At 34.4% G+C, this 21,456-nt stretch overlaps 1 protein-coding gene across 2 annotated transcripts in view; it reads left to right on the top strand.

The window, feature by feature from the left end:
* Positions 1 to 21,456, top strand: part of LOC134539172 (nuclear receptor coactivator 5) — a 182,376-nt gene that overhangs the window by 63,360 nt on the left and 97,560 nt on the right. For both annotated transcript variants that reach the window (XM_063380948.1, XM_063380950.1), the window contains exon 5: positions 10,688 to 10,825. In XM_063380948.1, coding sequence (XP_063237018.1) covers positions 10,688 to 10,825 — 138 coding nt within the window. The remainder of the gene's footprint in view (positions 1 to 10,687; positions 10,826 to 21,456) is intronic.

Genomic DNA, 21,456 nt, shown 5'->3' with positions numbered 1-21,456 from the left:
TATGAAATGAATACAATTAAGTAGGGCCTACCCCAGTGATATTGAAACTACTCTTCAGTATCAAATTTTTACCTTCAGCATACATCCTGTAAATTGCATTCCTGATTGCATTTACTGTGAAATCGTCGACTGTGTCAAGTGACTTTCCTTCCTGTGGCCTTTTTTTCCTCTTTTTTCCTGGTGTTGAAACTTCTTCAATGTCTTTCTTGTAGTACCTAACCAAAAAAAAAACATTTGTCATAACACTTTTCCGGGGACCCGTTCACAATACGCAGTTAGGCAGTGTTCCAAATATGGCATTTTGTCACAAATATTTGCTTTGTGGTCACTAAATGGAAACATGACAGACTTTGTCCACGAAATTAATGAAGTGTTTTTTTATTTATTTTGTGATCTCCCAAACAGATGAAAAACTAATTAAATGCAAATTATAAAATCACTCCCTTATGTTATAGTTAAACCTATCATAAAGTTTATAAACATCGTTATAAACAAACGTGTATCACACCCATAAAAATACTTGAAAGTGCCTATATTGTTATTGTTAGGACCTGAGTAGGCCTAATATGATTTTAGGTTAACTTTTCAACAGAGACGCCACATGGCGGTGTTGTCTCACACCAAAAAATATAAATTGGAAATAAAACACAAAAAACCTCGTGAGTTAAAACACAGGCCGACAATACTTAGGACACAGTCGATATTTTTTTTACGTGCATGAAAACGAAAAAAGCCTACTTACTTGAGAACAGTTGACTTTGCGATGTTGAGAAGAAACTCGGTCGTCTGCGTAACGTAACATTTCTTCAAGTCGCCTTTCCTAATTAAAACATATAAGTTCTGAGCGACGTTAATGATGTCCATCTGACGCTGCGAAGAAGTAGCTTTCCCCATCCCGGAACCAATTACCATTACAGCAATCACAAGAACCACACAAAATATCAAAACAATAACAAATTCCATCATTACAATAGTAGATAATAAATAATATAAAAAAGTTAAAATACACAATGTTAACACAAAATCCTGAAACACAAACTGTACGTTATTTCACGGTCAGTAATATATTAAAACACACTGCAATATGGCGTAAAGAGTGCAGACTGCAGACAAACGGCTGAAAGAGAAAACAAACAAGTGACTATTAACATTATTAATGCGCGACCACGGTTTCGGCACGTAATATTTTTTTACCGTTAACATAACGTTTTTATTTCACCAGAGATTTAAAAAAATGTTCAAACTTAACAAATACCCAAACAAATTCTTAAATACACGCGGAAAGTCAAAAAATATATTTTTTGGCTATGGAACTATTTCGTTCTAATCATTGCCAACACACCACTTCTCTCACTGTTTCATTTACACACATGCGAGATCATTAATATTAATAATATTGTACATAGATAGTTACTTTTTTTGTAAAATTTTATTTAACATCATTATACGGTAATTTAGTGTTAATGCATGTTTAATATGCATATGATGGAAAGTATTTTTGCAAACGAACCAAACATGCTGCATCCTGGTGTGTTTTTTCAAAGGTTCGTTTAAAAAAGTAGGAGGTTACCGTGGATGGACTATAGCAAGGTCGTGTTATTGTTGGACGACTGCCGTGCTCATCCACTTGCATAAGAACTCAAGAAAGGCAACATATCGGCAATGTTCTTGCCCCCAAATGTGACTAGCTTGATTCAGCACATGGATCAGGGTGTCATTGAAAATCTGAAAATTCTATACAGACGTCATTTCATGAGGCAGTTGACAAACTATGATAGCAAAATAATTGTACTTCAAAAGAAATACAACTTAAAAGATACTGTTACGATTCACTGCGGGTTCGTAAAGGATAGCCCAATTTAAGATTTTATTACACTACAGAGTTTTATTTATTGCCACTACTTATGTCACAAAATTCTTCTAAAATGACAAAAAAATAATTACACTTAAAGAAAGGTCTATTCCCCAGTCACTCGTTCCACGCACCTCTGGTGCATTTCTCGCCGCAGCACCCCTCGTGGGTCTCCGCCGCGGGACTCCGTCGCCACACTCCGCCGCCGCCGCACTTCCCCTTCGCCGAGGATCCATTCGACACCTCGCTCGGAACTTCGCTCGGGACTCCGCCGAGCCTGCAACTCTTTCGCCCGGAAACTCCGCCGCGGGAAAACTCCCAACTCCACTGAACTCACTCACTCCCTACCCTGGAACCTTCGTCCAAGGACTTGGGGCACCACACTGCCGCACCCGCAACTCTATCGCCCGGAAACTCCGTCGCGGGGGAACTCCCTACTGAACACTCCGAACTGACTCTTTCTCTTCACTGACGTCCTCGGGCATATATATAGGCCCCGGCGCAATTCCAGAACTTACGAGAGCGGCCGGGGCCAGTCGCGTCATCGTGAGCCATCCCGACGGCAGAAATCTCTCGAAAACACGTGTCGGCGGCTCACGCAACTCCCAGCTGTCCGTGTCAAAGGCAGGGCGCCGCGCGGGGAGTGGTGGGAAGGAGGGGGGAAAGCGACAATCCATGTTATCTTCCAGGCGCGCGTGGCGCATATCATGTTGCGGCAGTCGCCAGCCAGCACTGCACCTGCACGTGTCCCGGCCAATGTCACGTTCGTAACTATACTATACGTAATGTGTCTTGTGCGTGGAGTTCTGTGAAAACGAAACTCTACACAAAGCTTGGCGCAAACTATGGCCTACAACAACAATCGAAGACGTGACTGACGACAAGGACAATGAGGAAGACTTCCTCGGGTTCGGAGGTTGATACGTGTCAGGACACACAGACAATACATACACGGAAATTGTACAAATGGTTGAATGTGCTGACAAGGAAAATCCTGTGAACACACTGTCCGTGACAGATCTAAATGAGTGGCTACAGGTCGACAAAGACATTCCTGTGGCCATGTCAATTACAACAGAAGAGATAATAGATGCGATGAAAAACCCCTCCAACGAACCTGAAACTAGTGGGGATGAAAGTGATGATGGTAATGATGATACAAATGTCACTTGGAATGAGGGTGCAGCTGCATGGAACACTATTATAAAATTTTCTGAGAGCAAGAAAAACTTTTTTTCAATATCGGAAGTAATGAAGTGTCATATTCTGCATTCCACTTTTCTTCACAAAAGAAGGCAGGCCATTAAACAGTCCGACATTCGAGCGCACATGGTGATTCAAGAAAAACAGAATCAGAGTCTGTCATCTGCTTCAACTTCTGAGATTGTTCATATGTGTACAAAAAGCAGTAATTAAAATAATGTTTTGTGTGCAGTTGTGTTTATGAAACAAGAAATTTGACAATTTTTATTTTTTAAATCCAAAACTTGTGTGTGTGGGGGGTTTTTATTTAAGGGCTTTATCATAAAGGAATAATGTTTTGTGGTAAGTACAATTACCTCATAAGTTTTTTATTTCTCCCGTTTTTCTTTAGTTTAACTGGACTGCGTGTGTGTCTGTGAGGGAGTGACCTTGCAGTCTCTTGCCGGCTGCCTATCGCTTCTCTCTCCCGCCCCTCCTCCATTCACTTCCCCTTCCCATAGACTTCCCGCTTCAGCGCACGTCACGTTGCCACCTGTTGTGTATAGCTCGCTCACAATAAAGTGCGTCTTTGGGTGCCATTAATTTCGCTTAAGATGACTTTAAATTACTTTTTACACAATTTACTACCAACTTGAACAACGGGCGTGTAAAAAATTTAATCCGGTGAGGCTGTAAATTTTCAGAAGAAGAAAATTTCTCAGGTGCTTCCTGTACTATGAATGGGCTATACTGGTATTGCTGACGTACCTTTCTGTTAACTTCCAAGTGTCTTGTTTATTATGATGTTCAGTGGTGGTGGTAGTAGTAGTACATGTTCATAGACTGTACCAATCTTTATCTTTTAGAATTTAATTTTTTTTATTTATAGTTAAAAAATTTTTCAAAAATCCAAAGGTCATAAAACCCAGAAACCCACGGATTTGCGAGAGTTTACTGTATTTCCTTGCATTACTTATTTATTGCGTTGTATTTAATGCTACACAAGTGTCATTGTCATTGTGCGCGCACAAATAAAAAGTAGTAAATCATTTTTATGTTCATGTTTTATGGAAATATGGCACGGTTAACCCGCAAACTGGATAATCGGGAGTCTACAGTACTTAGGAACCCCAAAATGTAGCAAACTGGGAAAGTTGAGCAAAATTACAAAATTTTGTCATTTTTAAAGTTTTTCACAAAATTTAAATGTTTTTGTGAAAACACTAAGTTTCCACAAGTTGATCGACACCATTTTTGAAAACGTTAACTGGTTGGTCAAAGATTTGCAAGACAGAAAACAAATTTCAATAACAGTATTTTGATATTTTGAACGAAGTATTTTTTTTCTACTGCACTGACAATATTATTTATGAACGCTTCAAATGCAATACTTTGGTCTTTATCCAAGCTCTTTGTGCTGTGCTTACAACACAGGTAAACAGCTTGTACCATTATATCTTTGGTTATTTATTTTAAAAGCAGGATGGTTGTGTGTACAAGAGAAACTACACTTTTATATTATGCCTGGTTTTATATAACATTTATTTTGTTACTTGATGTGAGACAAAAAATGTGATCTTTTTTCAGGTGGAGAAAAATAATATGGAAATTACAAATATATATATATATTTTTTCATTTTACTTTTTTGTAAATTTATAATTTAGGCCAATAAAATTGTTAACGGTATGAAAAAGCACATTGCAACGTGGTTAGCATATGTTTAGCCCGTCCCTTGGTTTGCGGTTACTTAAGTTGTTAATACATCCAAAAATGTTCACAGTGTATATGTTATGCCAAATGTTAGGATTTGGTGTGTTGTTTTTTAAAGGTGAAACTTCTTTGCTAAGGGGGTAACATTTTTGAGCTATAATGAAAATTCTACTTATAAAAATATCTAATTTTGTACTCTGTGATAATTTTGTTAACGGGTAGAAGTTGTTTCCATAAATAACTGTAATTCTTCATTTTATTTAGCCAGTTCAGGTGTACCTCAAGGTGTTACCTTGTCACCTCTACTCTTAAATATATTAATTGATGATATCTCTCATGTTTTGTCCCATACATCTGGAGTACTGTACGCAGATGATTTTGAATATAATATATTTGTATACCATCACTTCCCTTAATGACTGTCTTTTACTTCAATCAGATTTAAATAATTAATATGTTGTTATATAAAATAAGATCTTCTAATAATAGGTAACTATGAAATGTGTTGATTCATAAAATATATATAAAAAAATTAAATAGTGAATCATTTTTTCAACAATTTTGGATAGACCATTAAGAGAGGTAGGTTGTTAGTTGGACACATTAAATTTAGACCCACTTTTAAAAATGGGAATAACACTAGCTAATTTCCAATTATTAGGAAAAACTTGTGTTTTTAAGCTCATGATTAGGGGCCTGTTCTTTTCGCGATCGCGACTAAACGACGATAAACGCGAAATCACCGTAAAATACAGTTTTTACACGAAATCGCCAAAACACAGCGTTTTTACACGAAATTTAGTATTAAAACGCGTAATAGCAGTGTTTTTACGCGAAATTTAAATACTGGGTAAAAGACTTCTCTCGTCACTGGTAAACAAACACCGCAACATGGCCGCCACTGAACATTAGTCATAAATGCACTAAAGCAAATAAAAGCTCACACACGCTCACGTTATAATGTTAAACCCAAAAATATACTGTAAAAATACGCAAAACTACGGCGTTTATTTTCCTTTCCGGCATAATGTTTGGATAGATAAGACAAACAGGCGAAGTTTTAAAGCCTAGACACACCACTCGGGGCACTGACGTCAGCTTGGAACAGCGACACCGGATAAATACAAAAGCAAGCAGATGATTGGGCGAACTGTGTTTGGAACAACCTTACGTGAGTGGCCATACCACGTCAGCCGGGGGCGCTGGCATATATGTAGTTGGAACAGCGTCGTAGTATCCAGCAGATTATCGGGCGAACCAAGCATTTTGAATCGCGCCAAAAAGCAGAAAAATGTAAACAAACATTCATTTTCAAATGGTGTGACGATGATGATTAGTTGGTCAACAGTGTTTTATAGATTTTGTTGGGTCGTTACCACAACGCCGAAATACCATAACACCAAATTACAAAATTGACAACAATGCCGAAATACCATAACACCGAATGTCAAAATTTACTACAACGCCAACGGTTAGAAAACTGCTGTATACCACAACACCGAATTACCACAACGCCGAAATAACAACTGATTGAATTTTTGCCGAAATACCACAATCAAACCTAACCTTACCTAAACTAACCTAACCTAGCATAATATAACCTAACCTAGTCTAACCTAACCTAACCTAACCTATTCTAACCTAACCTATTCTAACCTAACAGTCTAACCTAACATAGTCTAACCTAACCTAGTCTAACTTAACCTAACCTTTGTGGCAGTCCTGCAATGACATTTTTTGGCATTGTGGTATTTCGGCATTGTGGTGCGTCCCCAATTTTGTTAAAGGGATTAATAGTTTTCCAGATTAGTTTATGGGAACGAACTAATAATCAGTGTCTAAATCAAAAGTTTGTCATATGTCATATAAATATATGCAACCTATTTGTTTAGGGTATTCAGTAATGAGTAGGTTCAAGTAAAATTATTTAACTTAAATAATTTCAAATATATTTACGTAAAACACACACCTTTTTTTTTTTTTTTTTTCAAATTTTTAGCACCACTTTTGGTTTTTTTAAGTGAATATTAGCACCGCATTTGTATTTTTAAGTGAATTTTAACACTGCTTTTGCTAATTTTTAATGACAAAATCTGAAAATTTTATTTACCACTGTCATGATGAATAAATGTTTTAGAAGGAGAACCAGTAAGTGTGAGCAACCTTTAAGAATCCAGTTAGGAATTTATCAAGACCAGAGGATATGGATGAATTTAGTGACTTTATTCCACAAATTACTAAACTTTCAGAAATGTTTGGAACTGTGATCGTGTTGTAACATCTGTGGGATGATGGGTTTGGGACACAAACACTAAGAAAATAATGAGAAAAAATTATACATAGTACTACAGGATCTACAGATAAAACTCCATTGACTTTAAGTGCATGATGTACATAAAAACAGTTTTTCATTACTTTGATGTAACGCCAGAACTTTCTAGGATTGGTCTTGATGTTATTAATGGCTCTAGTCCAATTAATGTTGTCACGCTTAAGTAAGTTCTTGATCTGCTTGGGGTAGAGAGAAAACAAAGAATAGTAATACAATACATATTAATATTTGTTTTGTAAAGTTTATAATAATGTTTCTTAGATTTTAAAGCATGTTTTAACTCTTTAGAAAACCAGCAAGGGTATATGAGGGCCTTTTTCATGATTACAGAAATAAAGACATCATATTATTGCATATACAGGAAGTAAGTTCTACTAAATCATTAGGATCACAGGTTTGGTAAAAATTATTAATAAAAAATTTTTTATGGCATAATAAAGTCAAAGGATATCACCATTTTTGAAGTCCACAAAGGTACCTGAAGAAGTTATTTTTTTTAGGTAAAGCATCCATTTTTATTTTTATTATTAAGGCTGGATGATATGTATCTTTAACAAATGGATTTTCTGCTTAAAATACAGTGCATTGAGAGAAGTTACTAAAGCAGAGATGATCTAAAAGGTTTTTAGAATCAAAATTTTCTTTATACTGTTGTAGACCAAGACTGGATGAGAAATTAAGCAGAGAAAGTGCCTTATTTATGATGAGCGAATGTACGATATTGTGTGTCTTATTAGAGGACCAACGAATACCAGGCATGTTAGTTTCGCAGAGAAACACAATATTATCATTTTGATAACAGGCAAGTTTATCTTCAAGCGCTTCAAAATAAGACTGAAGTGAATTTAGAGTAGTATGTGGAGGTAAGTAGCGTCAATTCCTGGGTAATCTAGAGAATTCATAAGTTGAACGTAACAAAAGTTATGTTTGTTTATTGCTGTTGAAAACACCACCACCGCGTAGTTTTTCTGTGAGCAAAGCATCTCTTATCATTCCTGAATATATAATTGTTGGTTAAATAATGAGAATTAATATGAGTTGTTAAGCCAGGTTTTAGTTAAACAGATGATATAATAGTGAGAGCTAAGAAGATTATCTAAAAATTCAACAGATTAAGTTCTAAGACCTTTACCATCTTGGTAAAAGAATTCCCAAGAATGCACAAAAACAGTTTTACGATGCTCCTCCAGTTTCCACTGTAGGAACTAATAAGATTTTAGAATGAGAAAGCTTTAGGGCTAACATTTCCTGTGTGAACATTATTAGTTGTAGAAGAGTCGGAGCTGTAGATTTGGTCTGGATGGAGTTTGCCGTAGAACAGGCTTATCAGACACCCACTACGCCAAAACACAAGTGTTATTAATCCGAGAAATAAATATTGTGGATGGTTGATTTGGTTTGATAAGTGACATTCAAAATACTGTAAAATCATTTTGCATTACCATTTAAAATTTTATCTAGATATTCTTAATATTTTATAGTATTTTTATTGTAGCTAACTGAACTAGTAGGCTTCTGCGAATACAGGTTTCATTGTTCATTCAAATAAAATATTACAATATTAATTAATATCAAACCTTTTTTTTTTTTCTAATTAAATTTTAACATAACAGTGAAATATTTTTTTCATACTTGACAGGAGTTCAAGAAAAATTGATCCTAACTACAGTAAAATAAATAAGAGAGTAATATACTAGTAACCATTACAAAGAGGTTTAAAAAAAGGAAATTAAATGAAACTGGCAATGCATTTTCTTAAACCATTAAATTTTAAGTTTGAAAGTTGTTTTGTTGATCTGGTTTATATACATTAAATAGAATATTAATAAATATAAAACAAGGTGTGAATAATGTGGTAGTACAAGTCAAAAATTTTCAATAATCATTTTGATTTGTACATTTTCAATAATCATTTTGTTTTTCAATGATTTTATTGGTGAATGTGTCTGATATGGTGTAGGCCCATCTATTGGTAACAAATAATTTGAATAAATTGAATAATAATTTGAAATGTTAAATTGAATATCAAATTTATTCAAGAACATAGAATATTTTTTGAGTACTCACAGATTTCTCCTAACCAGTTGTTCACACCATTTCACAGAATCTTTTATCTAGCAACCTAACCGTTACACACAATGTTGTACGTTTAGTATACTAAACCTAACCACTATTTAAAAATGTAAACTACTTTAAGTATTAAAACACCTTTTTAGAGAATTATTGAAAAAAAGTCAGGAATCAAAAAAAATACAAAATTTTTAATTTTTTTTGTAAAGAAGTTTTTTTTTATCAGAATTACCAAAAATTCTTAAGTTTCAATTCATAGCATATAGAAAACAATTATTTTTAAGGAAATAAAAGACAAAAATGTTTAGAAGTAACCTTATATTTTTTCATAAATTATTTGCACCACTTTGTGTTTTATTACAAGCTCTTTGCACTGCTTTTGCCCTTTTTTTAACACCGCTTTTGGTAAATTTTATTTACTTTTTTCTAGGGTCCCTAGTAATACTTAGGACAGATGCCGTGAAGCCCTTTGCTATACTGCATGAGCAGTATGTAAGGCCCCAGGAAAGTAGTGTATAATGAATAGGGGGGGAATTTAAAAACATATGAAAAAATGTGTACAACTTGAATAGTGTGACACTTTTTTGATAATTGTTTTTAGATTCCGAATCGTAGTTAATTGTCCCATCAACTCTTATCGACTGGACCTTGATTTCTGTGGTACCATGTATACAGGTAGTTTTTAGTGACAAAAACTTGGCTCATCGCCAAATAAATGCATTAAACTAAATATTTGTGGTGGAAAGAGGTTTAAAAATCACACCCTGTGTCACACTCTCAGAAAAGGTTGCAGGGTTTCCCTTGTCTGGTGTCAAGGCCAGATGTGTTGGGACTTGCCACCACATGAAACACATTTCCGCATAAATGTTTGGTACCGTAAATTTGTGCTGTCACACGTATTAAGATGGTATTGGAATTTCAATTCTTAAATTGTAAACATATACAGTCTCATAATAAATTCATTTTTTAAACTTCATATTTTGTAAATCATATATTTCATAGTTACCTATTATTAAATAATGTTATTTTCTATAATTATTAAATAATAAAATTTTCCAGCCTCCATTAGTAAATTCATGTTTCAGGCAGTAACTTACGGGTAGTGAAAATGAAAACAAGCTAAAAGTAACATGCAAAAATAAGAGAGGTTATTTTCATTTTATAATCTTAAATACTCGTGCATTTGCATTTTGGGTAATTTAGTAAATTTATAAGAAAATATTTAATTAAAATGTGTTTTCTCCTGTATCAGTTTGGAATCTGTGAATCGGCAATGGTTGTATTGGCAGATTGGCATATCGGCAAAATTTTGTGAATCTGTACAGCTATTGCTGAAGGAAAAGTAACGTTTTATTGGGAACACGGGCATTATCAGTTTTCCTAACAAAGCCGCCTCCTTCACAAGCTTCTGTATTGCTACTGAACATGCCCTTCGTACTGCGAGTGTGGTGTCTGCCGAGCATCTTGGCTTCACAGCGAGTCTGCCGTGCTACTGGCAGGAGCCCTAGCGCCAGGGCTCCTCACCGTGTGTCTGTTCCAGGTTCGACTACCCTCGCAAGGGTTCCATCGAGCGAGATGGCCGGAGCAGCTTCTACAGCGGCCGCGACAGGGATGGACAGTTTCCCCCGGACTCCTTCCGAGGCCCGGTCGGCCGCGATGAACGCCCGGTGGGCTACGGGTGAGTGCACCTCTGTCAGACAAGTTCATTTCATTTGAATTCATAATTTGAACATGACATATGTCATGATAATGCAAAATGTAGGCTAGGCTGCTATTGCTTTGACATAAGGTAAAATTAATTTAATTTAAAATGTCCATCTTATGAATTTTTCACAGCTGATAAAATTAAAGTATTGATACTGGCATTGTTCTACTCTAAGTAGCTGTAAGCATTTTCCATAAGTTTTAACGTCCCATGGTTAATGCGTTAGTATTTCACTTCCAATGTAATTTTTGCCAATAAAATGCAATCAATTTTTCTTATCCTTAAATATACTTATTTCTATTATGAGTGTTTCTCTTTATGTGTTTCAGAACTCGCCCCTACACACCATATTCTTATTAACAATATTCTATGGTCGTAAAATTGTAACTGTCTCATTGTTGTTTGGATTTATGTAAAAAAAAATTAATTTGAACATATATGTTTTATCTATTGTGATCTATTGGAGGCATTTATAGCAATGGAAATTAAATGAAATTTAATTTGGTGTTCATTTAACCTGGCATTTTTCTTATATAATTTGGTTTTAAGTAAATTTATGGCTTTTTAAGGTAAAGCCTTTTTGCTTACTCATCCACAGGGCAAGTAGGTCGCCTTGTGACCTGCCCTGCTTCCTTGCAGCCATGGCATGGCTTGTCATTCATTTAGAAGCTGAATTCAAACTTATGTTTGTTTAGAATTCTTATAAATTTAAAAACATTTTGTAAAATAGGCTGAAGCTTCAACTTCACACTCGAAATTGCTACCAAAACTTGACATTGAAGGCAGAAGAGATGGACAAATTGGTGATGTCCCATCTGTAATATTTATCATCAGTACTTTTCAAACAATAGTTTTATCACGTCAGAATTTTTTCTGTTGAGATTTGTGTCTGATTCAGACTACTCACACTTTTATCTGGAGGTTCAGGGACCATAGGCTATTTTTCAAGGATTAAGCTTAAAACATACATTTTAACTAGGGATGGCCATGTTGATTCTTCAGTGCGTAATTCTACCAATTGTATCTGGAATCTGAACCGTTGATTCTCAAGCTGTAAGGAGGAATTGTACTTGGTAAGGAAGTGTATTATATTTAGAATGGTAGGTTGTAAGAACTGTTAATAATTTGGATGTAAAATTGATTCAGATAAATGGATTCTTGCTGCAATTGCTGTATTTTCCTGCCAGTAAGCTGACTATTCACGCAACTCACCTGACACTAATAAACGAAACATGTAAATTATTTTAACATTAGATCACAACCACAATCACTTATATTTATCCGTAAATCTGTACTAACCAGGTAAAGTTAGCTTTTGTACACATTGCAACCTAATTAATATGTAATAACTTTAGTTCATAAATACACATTAATGTAACTTTTGTCTTAACTTGTAAACATAAATACTTTCACTTCCAACGTCAACAAGCAATCATGACGTCATGTTGAAGTAACTTTTAAGCAGACTGGCCAACCGTGCTGTTTATAAACATTTTAGTTTTTTCTTCTAGTCTTTCTTATAGTAAAGCTAATTTTTCGTAATATTTTTGATACTTTAGCATAAATATTTTTCGTTTAAAAGAAGTTGGTTTTAAAATTGGATTTAAGAGCATATAAAATCATTGTTTGTGCATAATATGTTGCTTCCCAGGTGTAAACATGCTCTGTTTACTCGTTTGTATTGATGTCTCAGTTGCTGTTACCATGATAGCTTTCTTGATTATTAAATCTATTGTGAATTTGAATTACGATGAACAGAAAATATCTCATGTCAGTGTTTTGTCATTGTAAACGTTCACGGACGTAAATCAATAACACATCTATCAGGACTGTTTAAGATCATGGCAAGAGAGAGAGGGATTTAACAAGAACATAGAATCATGGAATTTGATAAGTTTTAATTATGTATTTCACACATATTTGTTGATGGTGAATCATGGTGACTAAACAGATACAAAATTTATTTATCAGTTGCAGGCTAAACATGATTATTTTATTATTAGGTGCTGATATGGTGTTGGTGTCTTTGTGAAAAATGTACTTATTTAGACGTCAAGTGTTATTCTTTAAATTAACCATTTGCTTGAATTTCCATAATTTATTCAGAGATATGGAAAAAATTCAAAATTAGTATCTGATTAGAACCGAAATCAAATGAAATTTAAGAATCGGAATTGAAGAAATATGTATTTGACCCATCCCTAATTTTGACTGCTCTTAGTTCATTTTCTGAAATCCTCTATGCATCACTGTGGCATATTCAAACAGGATTTGAACAGGAACAGTTTGGATTGCATCACAAATAACATTTAAGTGTCTTGTGTAAAATGTATTTATGATCTAGTTTGTTAATGGATGTTGCTGGTATGTACTACTGTATTGTTTTATTTGCCTGGAGTTTGTGTCTCCTGCACAAGTTTTCTGGTTAAAACCTCTACAGTTGTAATTAGTAATGATTCAAATCCCAAATTTCTCGATTCCGAATCTCAAATCCGAATCTCAAAGAGTGCCTTGAATCCACACCTCAAATCTGGGTGTCAAGAGTCAAAAATGAAATAATGTACAAGAAATAAGAAATGTTAACTGACATTAAATGCTTCTTCATATCACTTGTTGGTTAGTGAGTTTGTGGGCTACATTTTAAATTGGTGACCTAATGTTTTTACAGTATTTTTAATGTATCTAACCAATAGTAACCAACCTATTTCACAATATCACTATTATATTTTCACTATTATATTTATAATTTATACCTGAAATGATAAACTGCGTAAAGTATCACAATGCCCTCTTGCAGAATGATTGGAAAACATGCCAGAAAGTTAAGAAAACACTTTTTCAAGGATTTTTCCCCACACCAGAAACATGGCTTAGCTTTAGAATTAACATTTTTTATTTTTGTAGAAACAGTTTGTGTTTCAAAAACTATCTCAAATAAATACTTAAGATCACCTCTATAACTTTCATAAATGCAACCAAAAAACTCAAATAACTTACTGTTCAATTATTGTTGTTGAATTATTAAGACACGGGTACTAAGTAAATCAGTATACCAACAGTTTATTATTTGGCATAAACAGGGTAGAAGATACACAATGTGTATGTTTCTTCATGAAAACAGGGATGGAGTTAAACTTGTTTTAAACACATTGTAAATTGTCTTCACATACCATTAACAATTATTTCTTGGCTTAGCCTAGAAAACTTCTAAAACGTTAACTTTGTGTAATACACACAGTGCATAGAGCAACTTATTGAGTTAGTGACCTTCATAAATAAATTGATGGGCGCTGTAGTAGAAAAAACTAGGTTTGAGATATCAATATATTTTGTCATTGAAGTCTTTTTCATGTGTTAAAGATCTATGACTTTCTATGTGACGTTTACAGAAATGGCATCAATCAACTCGCAGAAACAGCTGCACTTTGCACAAAACTTTGTGGTATCTAAAATGTTCAGAAAATTTGAGAAAAACTTTAAATACAGAATAATTTTGTATTTTCTGTAAATTTTAGGCTTCACCATATTTAGGGTTCCTAAATATGGGAACTCACCCCCTCATCTGTCACATATGTCATACTTTAAACCAGAGGAGGATGCCCTGACTGCTGCTTCATGTCTCCAGTCTGTCGGGTTTGTTTCACGTGCTGCTACACTACTCCCCGCCTGCCGTCAGTCTGGTCTGCCTGGCAGGTGACGTGACGTGTCTGGCTGGCATTCGGCTGGAGGAAGAGACACTGGAAAAATATTAAAAAACGAAGTACTAGCTAGAATTTGTGTGTGCACGGTTTGCGCAATATCTTGCGCAGTGTTGAGGAGTAAACGTTTTCTCTTCGATCATTGTAAATGACTGTCAACCAGTATTCTACGTGAAAGGGATCTTCATTTGTCTTATCACGACAGGTTTTCATGATGCTAACCATATCGTGACCTCGTGCTATTTATTTTCCATGCTTGTAACTTGTAACTCTAATATTTCATGATGAACACTGCAGCCATGGCTCTGCAAGATGCGCACATATTACTGCATCCATTTTTGATTTATGGAAACTTTCCTGTGTTAGATGTGTGAGGAACACACCTCTGAGAATGGGTGTATTGAAGTGCTACTTATAGATTCCTCCAGCCTGGCACAATTGTCTCTGCGTGCCATGGTAGGACAAGGAACTGAGAAGAAAAAATAACTTTCTACAGAGGGGTAGAAAAGTTAAATTAAAAAAAAAAGGGGGGGGGATGTAGTGGATGAATGCCTCCTCTCCAGCAGACTGAGGATAGCATGGGCCTCAGTGCCAAATTTTTAATGGTCCAATAACCTGAGACCACAGTACACAATGACTTCTCTTGTGCTCAGAATACTACTGAAGACAAATATACAGTGCAATTCAAATTCGTGGACTGCCTTTGCCGTAAAATGAATGATCCATTTTTTTTTTACGGGATTTCAACTATCTGGGCATTGGTACCAATTATAACGAATAATCAAGAGTTTACTGTACTAGCATTCACTCTACAGCTGTTACCAATAGTAACAGCCATCAGAAGTCACAAAGGTTCACACCACTTGACTAGTGAGAATTTTGGACTGAGACGCATCACCATGACAATACTCATATCTTGAGTGTTGGCGAGAACTCTCAGGCTCAAGTCCTTAGGGCGGCGGTTCTCGCCTAACAAACCACAGCGACATCCTCCTCGTCCAAGACGGGTACCAACAATGCCTTGCTCTAACAACACTTTTAATAATGGAATGTTTATTGTTGTTGTAATAAGTGCAGTAAAAGTTGGTTTACTAAAAATCATTTAAACAACATTCTGAAAAGTCAGGGAAGTTGAAATTGGTCAAGGAAAGTAAGGAATTTACTTTAAACCCAGAAAAGTTATGGAAATACCCCAGTAGTAGTAATTTGAGGGGAAATGTAATGCTCCAGTATGCCATCACCCAGACTGAACACATTTTTTTTTTCCAGATGGTGATTTATTCTAGTTACATACACTGTAAAATGGCATATGTAAGGTTCTGATTGAACTAGCAACAGCTATGGGGATGGTGGAGGCTAGATTGTTTTTTTTTCTTTATTTCAGAAAGTTGCAAAATAGGTCATTTATTTGAAACAAATTGTCAGGGAATTTTTCTACAGGTTTGTGTGGATTGCCTGATGTGACAGAAATTAGTCAAAACTACAGGTCACACATTTTTTGTAAACATTTAGTGTTACGTTCAGTGCTAGTTTTGAGCGCCTGCTGTAGAAGTAGAGACAAAATGGCATGGATTTGATTCCGTCAATGGATCTGACCTTTTGGCAGTTACAAGTTGATTGTCTGTGTAATCGTCATAATACTTCTCTTTACTGTAGTAAAGTTCAGGCTTTTACTGTTCAAAATGTTTGCATTAGTAAAATTGTGTATGGAAAATGTTTTTTTTTTTCCTCTTTTAACAAACCCGTCTCTTAAGAGGCCACTCCAGTGTTTCAGGGGCACTACGCAACCCGCGTTAACCTCATAAGATTCAATGCTATTTTCATTTTGCTTATAACTAATTAACTAATATAGATTTCGAAATGATGCTTGCTTGATATGTAAGACAACGATGCTCTTATCAAAGCCCCTTTCTTCAAAAACGTGCATAAATTATGGTTCAAACCTAGACAATACACTTTCGGATATTAGTAAAGATTAGTATAATACCATAATTTATGCACCTTTTTGAAGAAAGGGGCTTTGATAAGAGCATCGTTTCCTTACATATCAAGCAAGCATCATTTCAAAATCTATATTAGTTAATTAGTTATAAGCAAAATGAAAATAGCATTGAATCTTATGAGGTTAACGCGGGTTGCGTAGTGCCCCTGAAACACTGGAGTGGCCTCTTAATGCGTGGCTTCTTCTGCCATTTTGGGTGATTGCATTTTCAGGCCATTATTTTTAATCTTCTTTTGGTTTACGTATACTAGTTCTATTTCTGAGGTAACTGTGGAATGCTTTACAGAACTCTGAATTCAATAATGGACAACACTTTTTGAGGATTAGTAGAAAGTATTTACCATTTAACATTATAGTTGGTGATTTGCATTAAGTTACTAATAAATCAAGTATGACCTGACAATGAATAAGCTCTGCCCAGAGAATCTGGCAATTCAATGATTGTGTGGAATAAGTGGGCCTGTGCAAATATAAAAATTTTTTTAACTGCCTCTTAGAACATTAGTTAAAAGAAACAATGTATAAATTGAAAAAAAAAAAAAACACACTAGTTTTAACCTTTTAAACTTGACGTGTTCCAGCAGTGAAAAAAAATAAACGTATACGGCCATGGACTACCTCAGAAAACACACACTCCTTTGCAATGGCCTTAAAGAAGTAAAAGTGATGATAGTTGCAACGTTGTATAAATCAATAGTCACGATCAATATACCACCATGCAACTCCGAGAGCAGCTTACTTGCATCAAGGCTCATAAAAGGTCACTTTTTCAAATAAAAAGTCTCTTTTTTGGTCAAGTCACATTTTCCCAGAAATTTACTTTAGTCACTTTTGAATTTTTTGTAAATGATCACATTTATTTTAGGCCTTGACACTTTTTTTTTGGACCTTATTTACTATGGAGTTCACATGAAGCACATCTGAAGAACTACAATACGATCCTGACGACTGTTGCAGGCTTTTGCAGGCGTATCGTATGGGGTATGGAATACTCCATCAAAGTTGCATTAAGTTTTGTTTAAGGCATTCAGTATGTCCATTACATAGAATGGACTTAAGTTAAAGCCATAATATAGTTTAAAGTTTTGAATGACTTACTTGTTTCTACCATTTAAATGTGTTATATTTTTTAGGTGCAATTTGTAAGAATGTTGTACTCTTTCTATGTTTGTGTTTCTGATGAAATGGTAACTTATTTGTTCAATATTGAGTTTCATTTTCATTAATATTTTCCGTAGTTTAAATTTTTTTATATTTCTGTTATACAAGTTTTAGTGCAGCATCTTCACATGTTTGCATTGGCTTAAACAGTGGAGAGTAAATTTTAAGAGTAATGGCTTCTAAAATTTGTATTAGTGACACACTTTAGGCTAATTGATGAATGGGATTAATGTCTTGTTGATATCAAGGTCATTAAAGATGTTAAGAGATGATATGAGAATGGAGAATTAACAAAATTAATAAATTGGGGAAAACAGTACCCCGGGAAAACCCACTAACTTCTGGAAACAGGTGCCATGTTTCCCACTTGTGAAACATCTGGGTTTTTGACCTGAATACTCAACACCATGGCCACAAAAGTAAAGTATTTTTGCACAGAGTGACACCAAAATAAGTGTATCCAAACATCAAATAATTTTTACTTCATTCTGTATCCAGTGTAAGGGAAATTCTCGAATGATGATAGAATCCCATAAATTTCATCTTACCCTGGTGCTGTCAATCCACTAGAAGACACCCATGCTTCCAATCATGTAAGGTCTAGTGAAATGTCACCTCTTTCCTGCACAGCAACACTTTATTTCATCCTGGTGCTGGTACATTTGCATTGTTCAGTATAAAAAGAATTTGCAACAGGAGCACAAATAATTTGGCCTTTAAAGCTTCAACTTAAATTTTAACTTAAATCTTCAGCCAGTTCAGTTGGAGAAACCTTTCAAGCTATATTTCCTCGCCAAATTCCAGAGTATTTTTATTTTTTGTATTCTGGGAAAATAAAGTACCTCATAACAAATGGTTAGAACCTTATTTCAAGGATAATATATTTGAATATGTACTACTGGCACTTGCTACACAATTCAGTAGATAAAAATGATAAAGTGCTGGGCAAATAAGTTCTGAAATTTATAGTTTAATATTGGTTAAATTTGACTATTCAGGTAGTCATTCAAATCATCCTGATTCATATTCTTAGGCAAAGATTTTGTAAGGCTATCATCGTAGCTGTTGATAATGTTTGACTACCGAACCATTCATTGCTAGTTCTTGGTTCAGATGGACCTAATATAAACAAAGTTAAATGGCTCATGAGTGAAAACATAAAGTCTATGCTTAGTTAATACTGTCAAAAATGCCCAGAAAAAAAATTTGGAATCAAATCTGCTATTTAGCCATTGGTGTACCTAATTATTTAAAAAGTTGACTTTACAGTTGGGAAAATGTTTTTCAAATCAAGTCAAAACTGGCATTGCCTAGAGACAGGAAAAAGCTACTAAAAAAAATTAAACTATTAAGTTTAAATATAACAGCTAACAAGGAATAATTAATACATCCAAGAACCTATATGGTACCTTAAACCAATTTTTATCTGTTCAATTCCTGGAAATATAAAAGGAAAAATATTTTGGTCACTTTGTTCATCTGCAAGTCTCTATTTCAGACATTTTGATAAAAAAAAATATAAACTTATATTTTTGTTCGGTATTACAGAGGAAGTTAGTAGTAAATGTGTTTGTAATATTTTTGAACTAAAATACAGTTTCCATTGCTGCAATTAACATAGAAAATTGGTATTCTGGTATAAAATTTAAATATACATGTTGAAGCAATTTTTATAATAACATTTTTTTTGTGAAAAAATTTGTGTTTAAAATTTTGGATTATTTTGCAGTCCTCAAAAATTTTCTAGATCAATAAGTAGAGTGTTGGCTTGTGGAAATAACTTGAATAATAAATGAAGTAAAAGTTTGGTTATTTTCAGTTAGCTGCATCAAATATTTTAACAAAGATTTTTATAGTGGTGGGTTGAATTCCAGTTATCTGAATCTTTGATTAAAATTACAGAAATTGCCACAAATACACCATTGAAACTGAATCTAGGTGTCAAGGTGTTAAAAGTAAAATACTGTACAAGAAATTAACATTAACCATGGAGTTGAAACATTCAACACTTTAAATTTTTGTTTCACTAAGTTTCTAGAATCAAAAGTATCATAGTTTTATGAGATTTAATATTAAATGTTCTATATCTTGGGGAATTGTAATAGTATAGGTATGAAGAATGTAATAGAAATAGTAATTTTATACTCGTCAATGTTGAATTATTTATTCACTAAATTTTCTAAATATATTTCTTATAATCTTTAACACCTTGAACCTAAAATTTTTTCAGATACAACAACAGATCAATGAACTTTCGGGATAAATTCCTAATACTTACATGTTCAAGATATAAGCCATTTATTATTATGTCAAAAATGTTCTCAGCAGTACTAAACAACCTCAAGAGTATTGTAGCTGGTGGCTATTACAAAGATTTGTCACCGTTTTTAAGCTTTAATAATGCATTCCTTTTTAACTACACAGGTGCAAATGTTTACATTTCTGAATATTCCTTCAATTTTTTTTAAAATTTTATTTGAATATAAAATCTTTTCAATACGGAGGATATGATGGTATTTTAGGATTATATTGGCCCATTCCTATATTTTACATATGTCTGCATATCTACATATGCTGCTCTACTCATTGACCATTTTCTTTTCTTACGTTTTAGTTTTGTGAAAGTAAAAAAAACGTGATATTCCAATTCTCATTTTTACTATTCAAATTCAATATTTGTATTTAAGAATAATTTTGTATTCATAATAGTATACAATATAAACAAAAAAACTGATATTTGTACAGGTCTAGGAATGAGCAATTACTTCTCCGCTGTACAGTATCATAATGATAGATAGTTCTAGTGAAAACAAATAAAAAATACAAGTCAGACACCTGTGAAAATCAGCTAACTTGAAATTAACATCAACTCAATATTATTTCCATTAGTTTGATTACAAGAAAGTGTTTGCGGTTCACCAGCTCATAAATTGCTAACCAGGGCTTCTGGAGATTGACCGTCCAACTTCATTCATTTACATATAATCCAGAAATTAGACTATATTTAGCAATGGTTCCTGAAAATACGTTAACCATTCTAGAATAGTCTGTGAATTATCGACAACTGTCACCAAGTACATAACAAAGCAACAAGTATAGATTCGCCTTTGCTGTAGAGTTTGGCAAGAATTTGATAACCAAAATGTGATATGTAATTTCGCGATTCATCGAACTTTTAAGTGTTAATGCTAGTACAGTGAAATTACAATTTGTGTGTAAGTTTTTTGTTTTCAAATTTATATTGACCTGAAAATTAAGGTTATGGTAATATTAAGAGGCTTCAGAATTCCATGTGTATTGTGCAGTTGATAGGAATAAGGTTTTTGGATTTATTTTTAGGTCACTTTTGTTGGTAAAAATTTTTGATTTTATTCTTTCTATGGGCCACTTGGCCTGGTGAGTCCAAATTCTTATTGGGCCACTGGCTTGCCAGTTTCCTGTCTCGACGCTGCATAAACTGCAATGTTTGTTAACTGTAGGGTCCGGATGCAACAGCACAGTTGCATGTAGCTGTCTCCGGCACGCCAAACTGTAGGTTCATTCTTTGAGTTGGGGCGTTGTATTTCAAGAAGTCTTCCTTGCAGATGCCAGCCCTGTTCTTATGGAGCTCAGTGCTCTCAAGCACGCCCCAGCTGACAGTGGCATGCCAACGTAGCATAGTTCCCATGAGGGTACTCTTTCCCTTCACCAATGTTTCTATCCTAGGTCCATGCGAAGCGTCGACTAAGTAAATTAGTAGAAGC

This window comes from Bacillus rossius, chromosome 1 (assembly GCF_032445375.1).
Source record: "Bacillus rossius redtenbacheri isolate Brsri chromosome 1, Brsri_v3, whole genome shotgun sequence".
NCBI classification, from domain to species: Eukaryota; Metazoa; Arthropoda; class Insecta; order Phasmatodea; family Bacillidae; genus Bacillus; species Bacillus rossius.
Note: the sequence above shows the minus strand (reverse complement) of the source record. Positions and strands in the feature narration are given on the sequence as shown.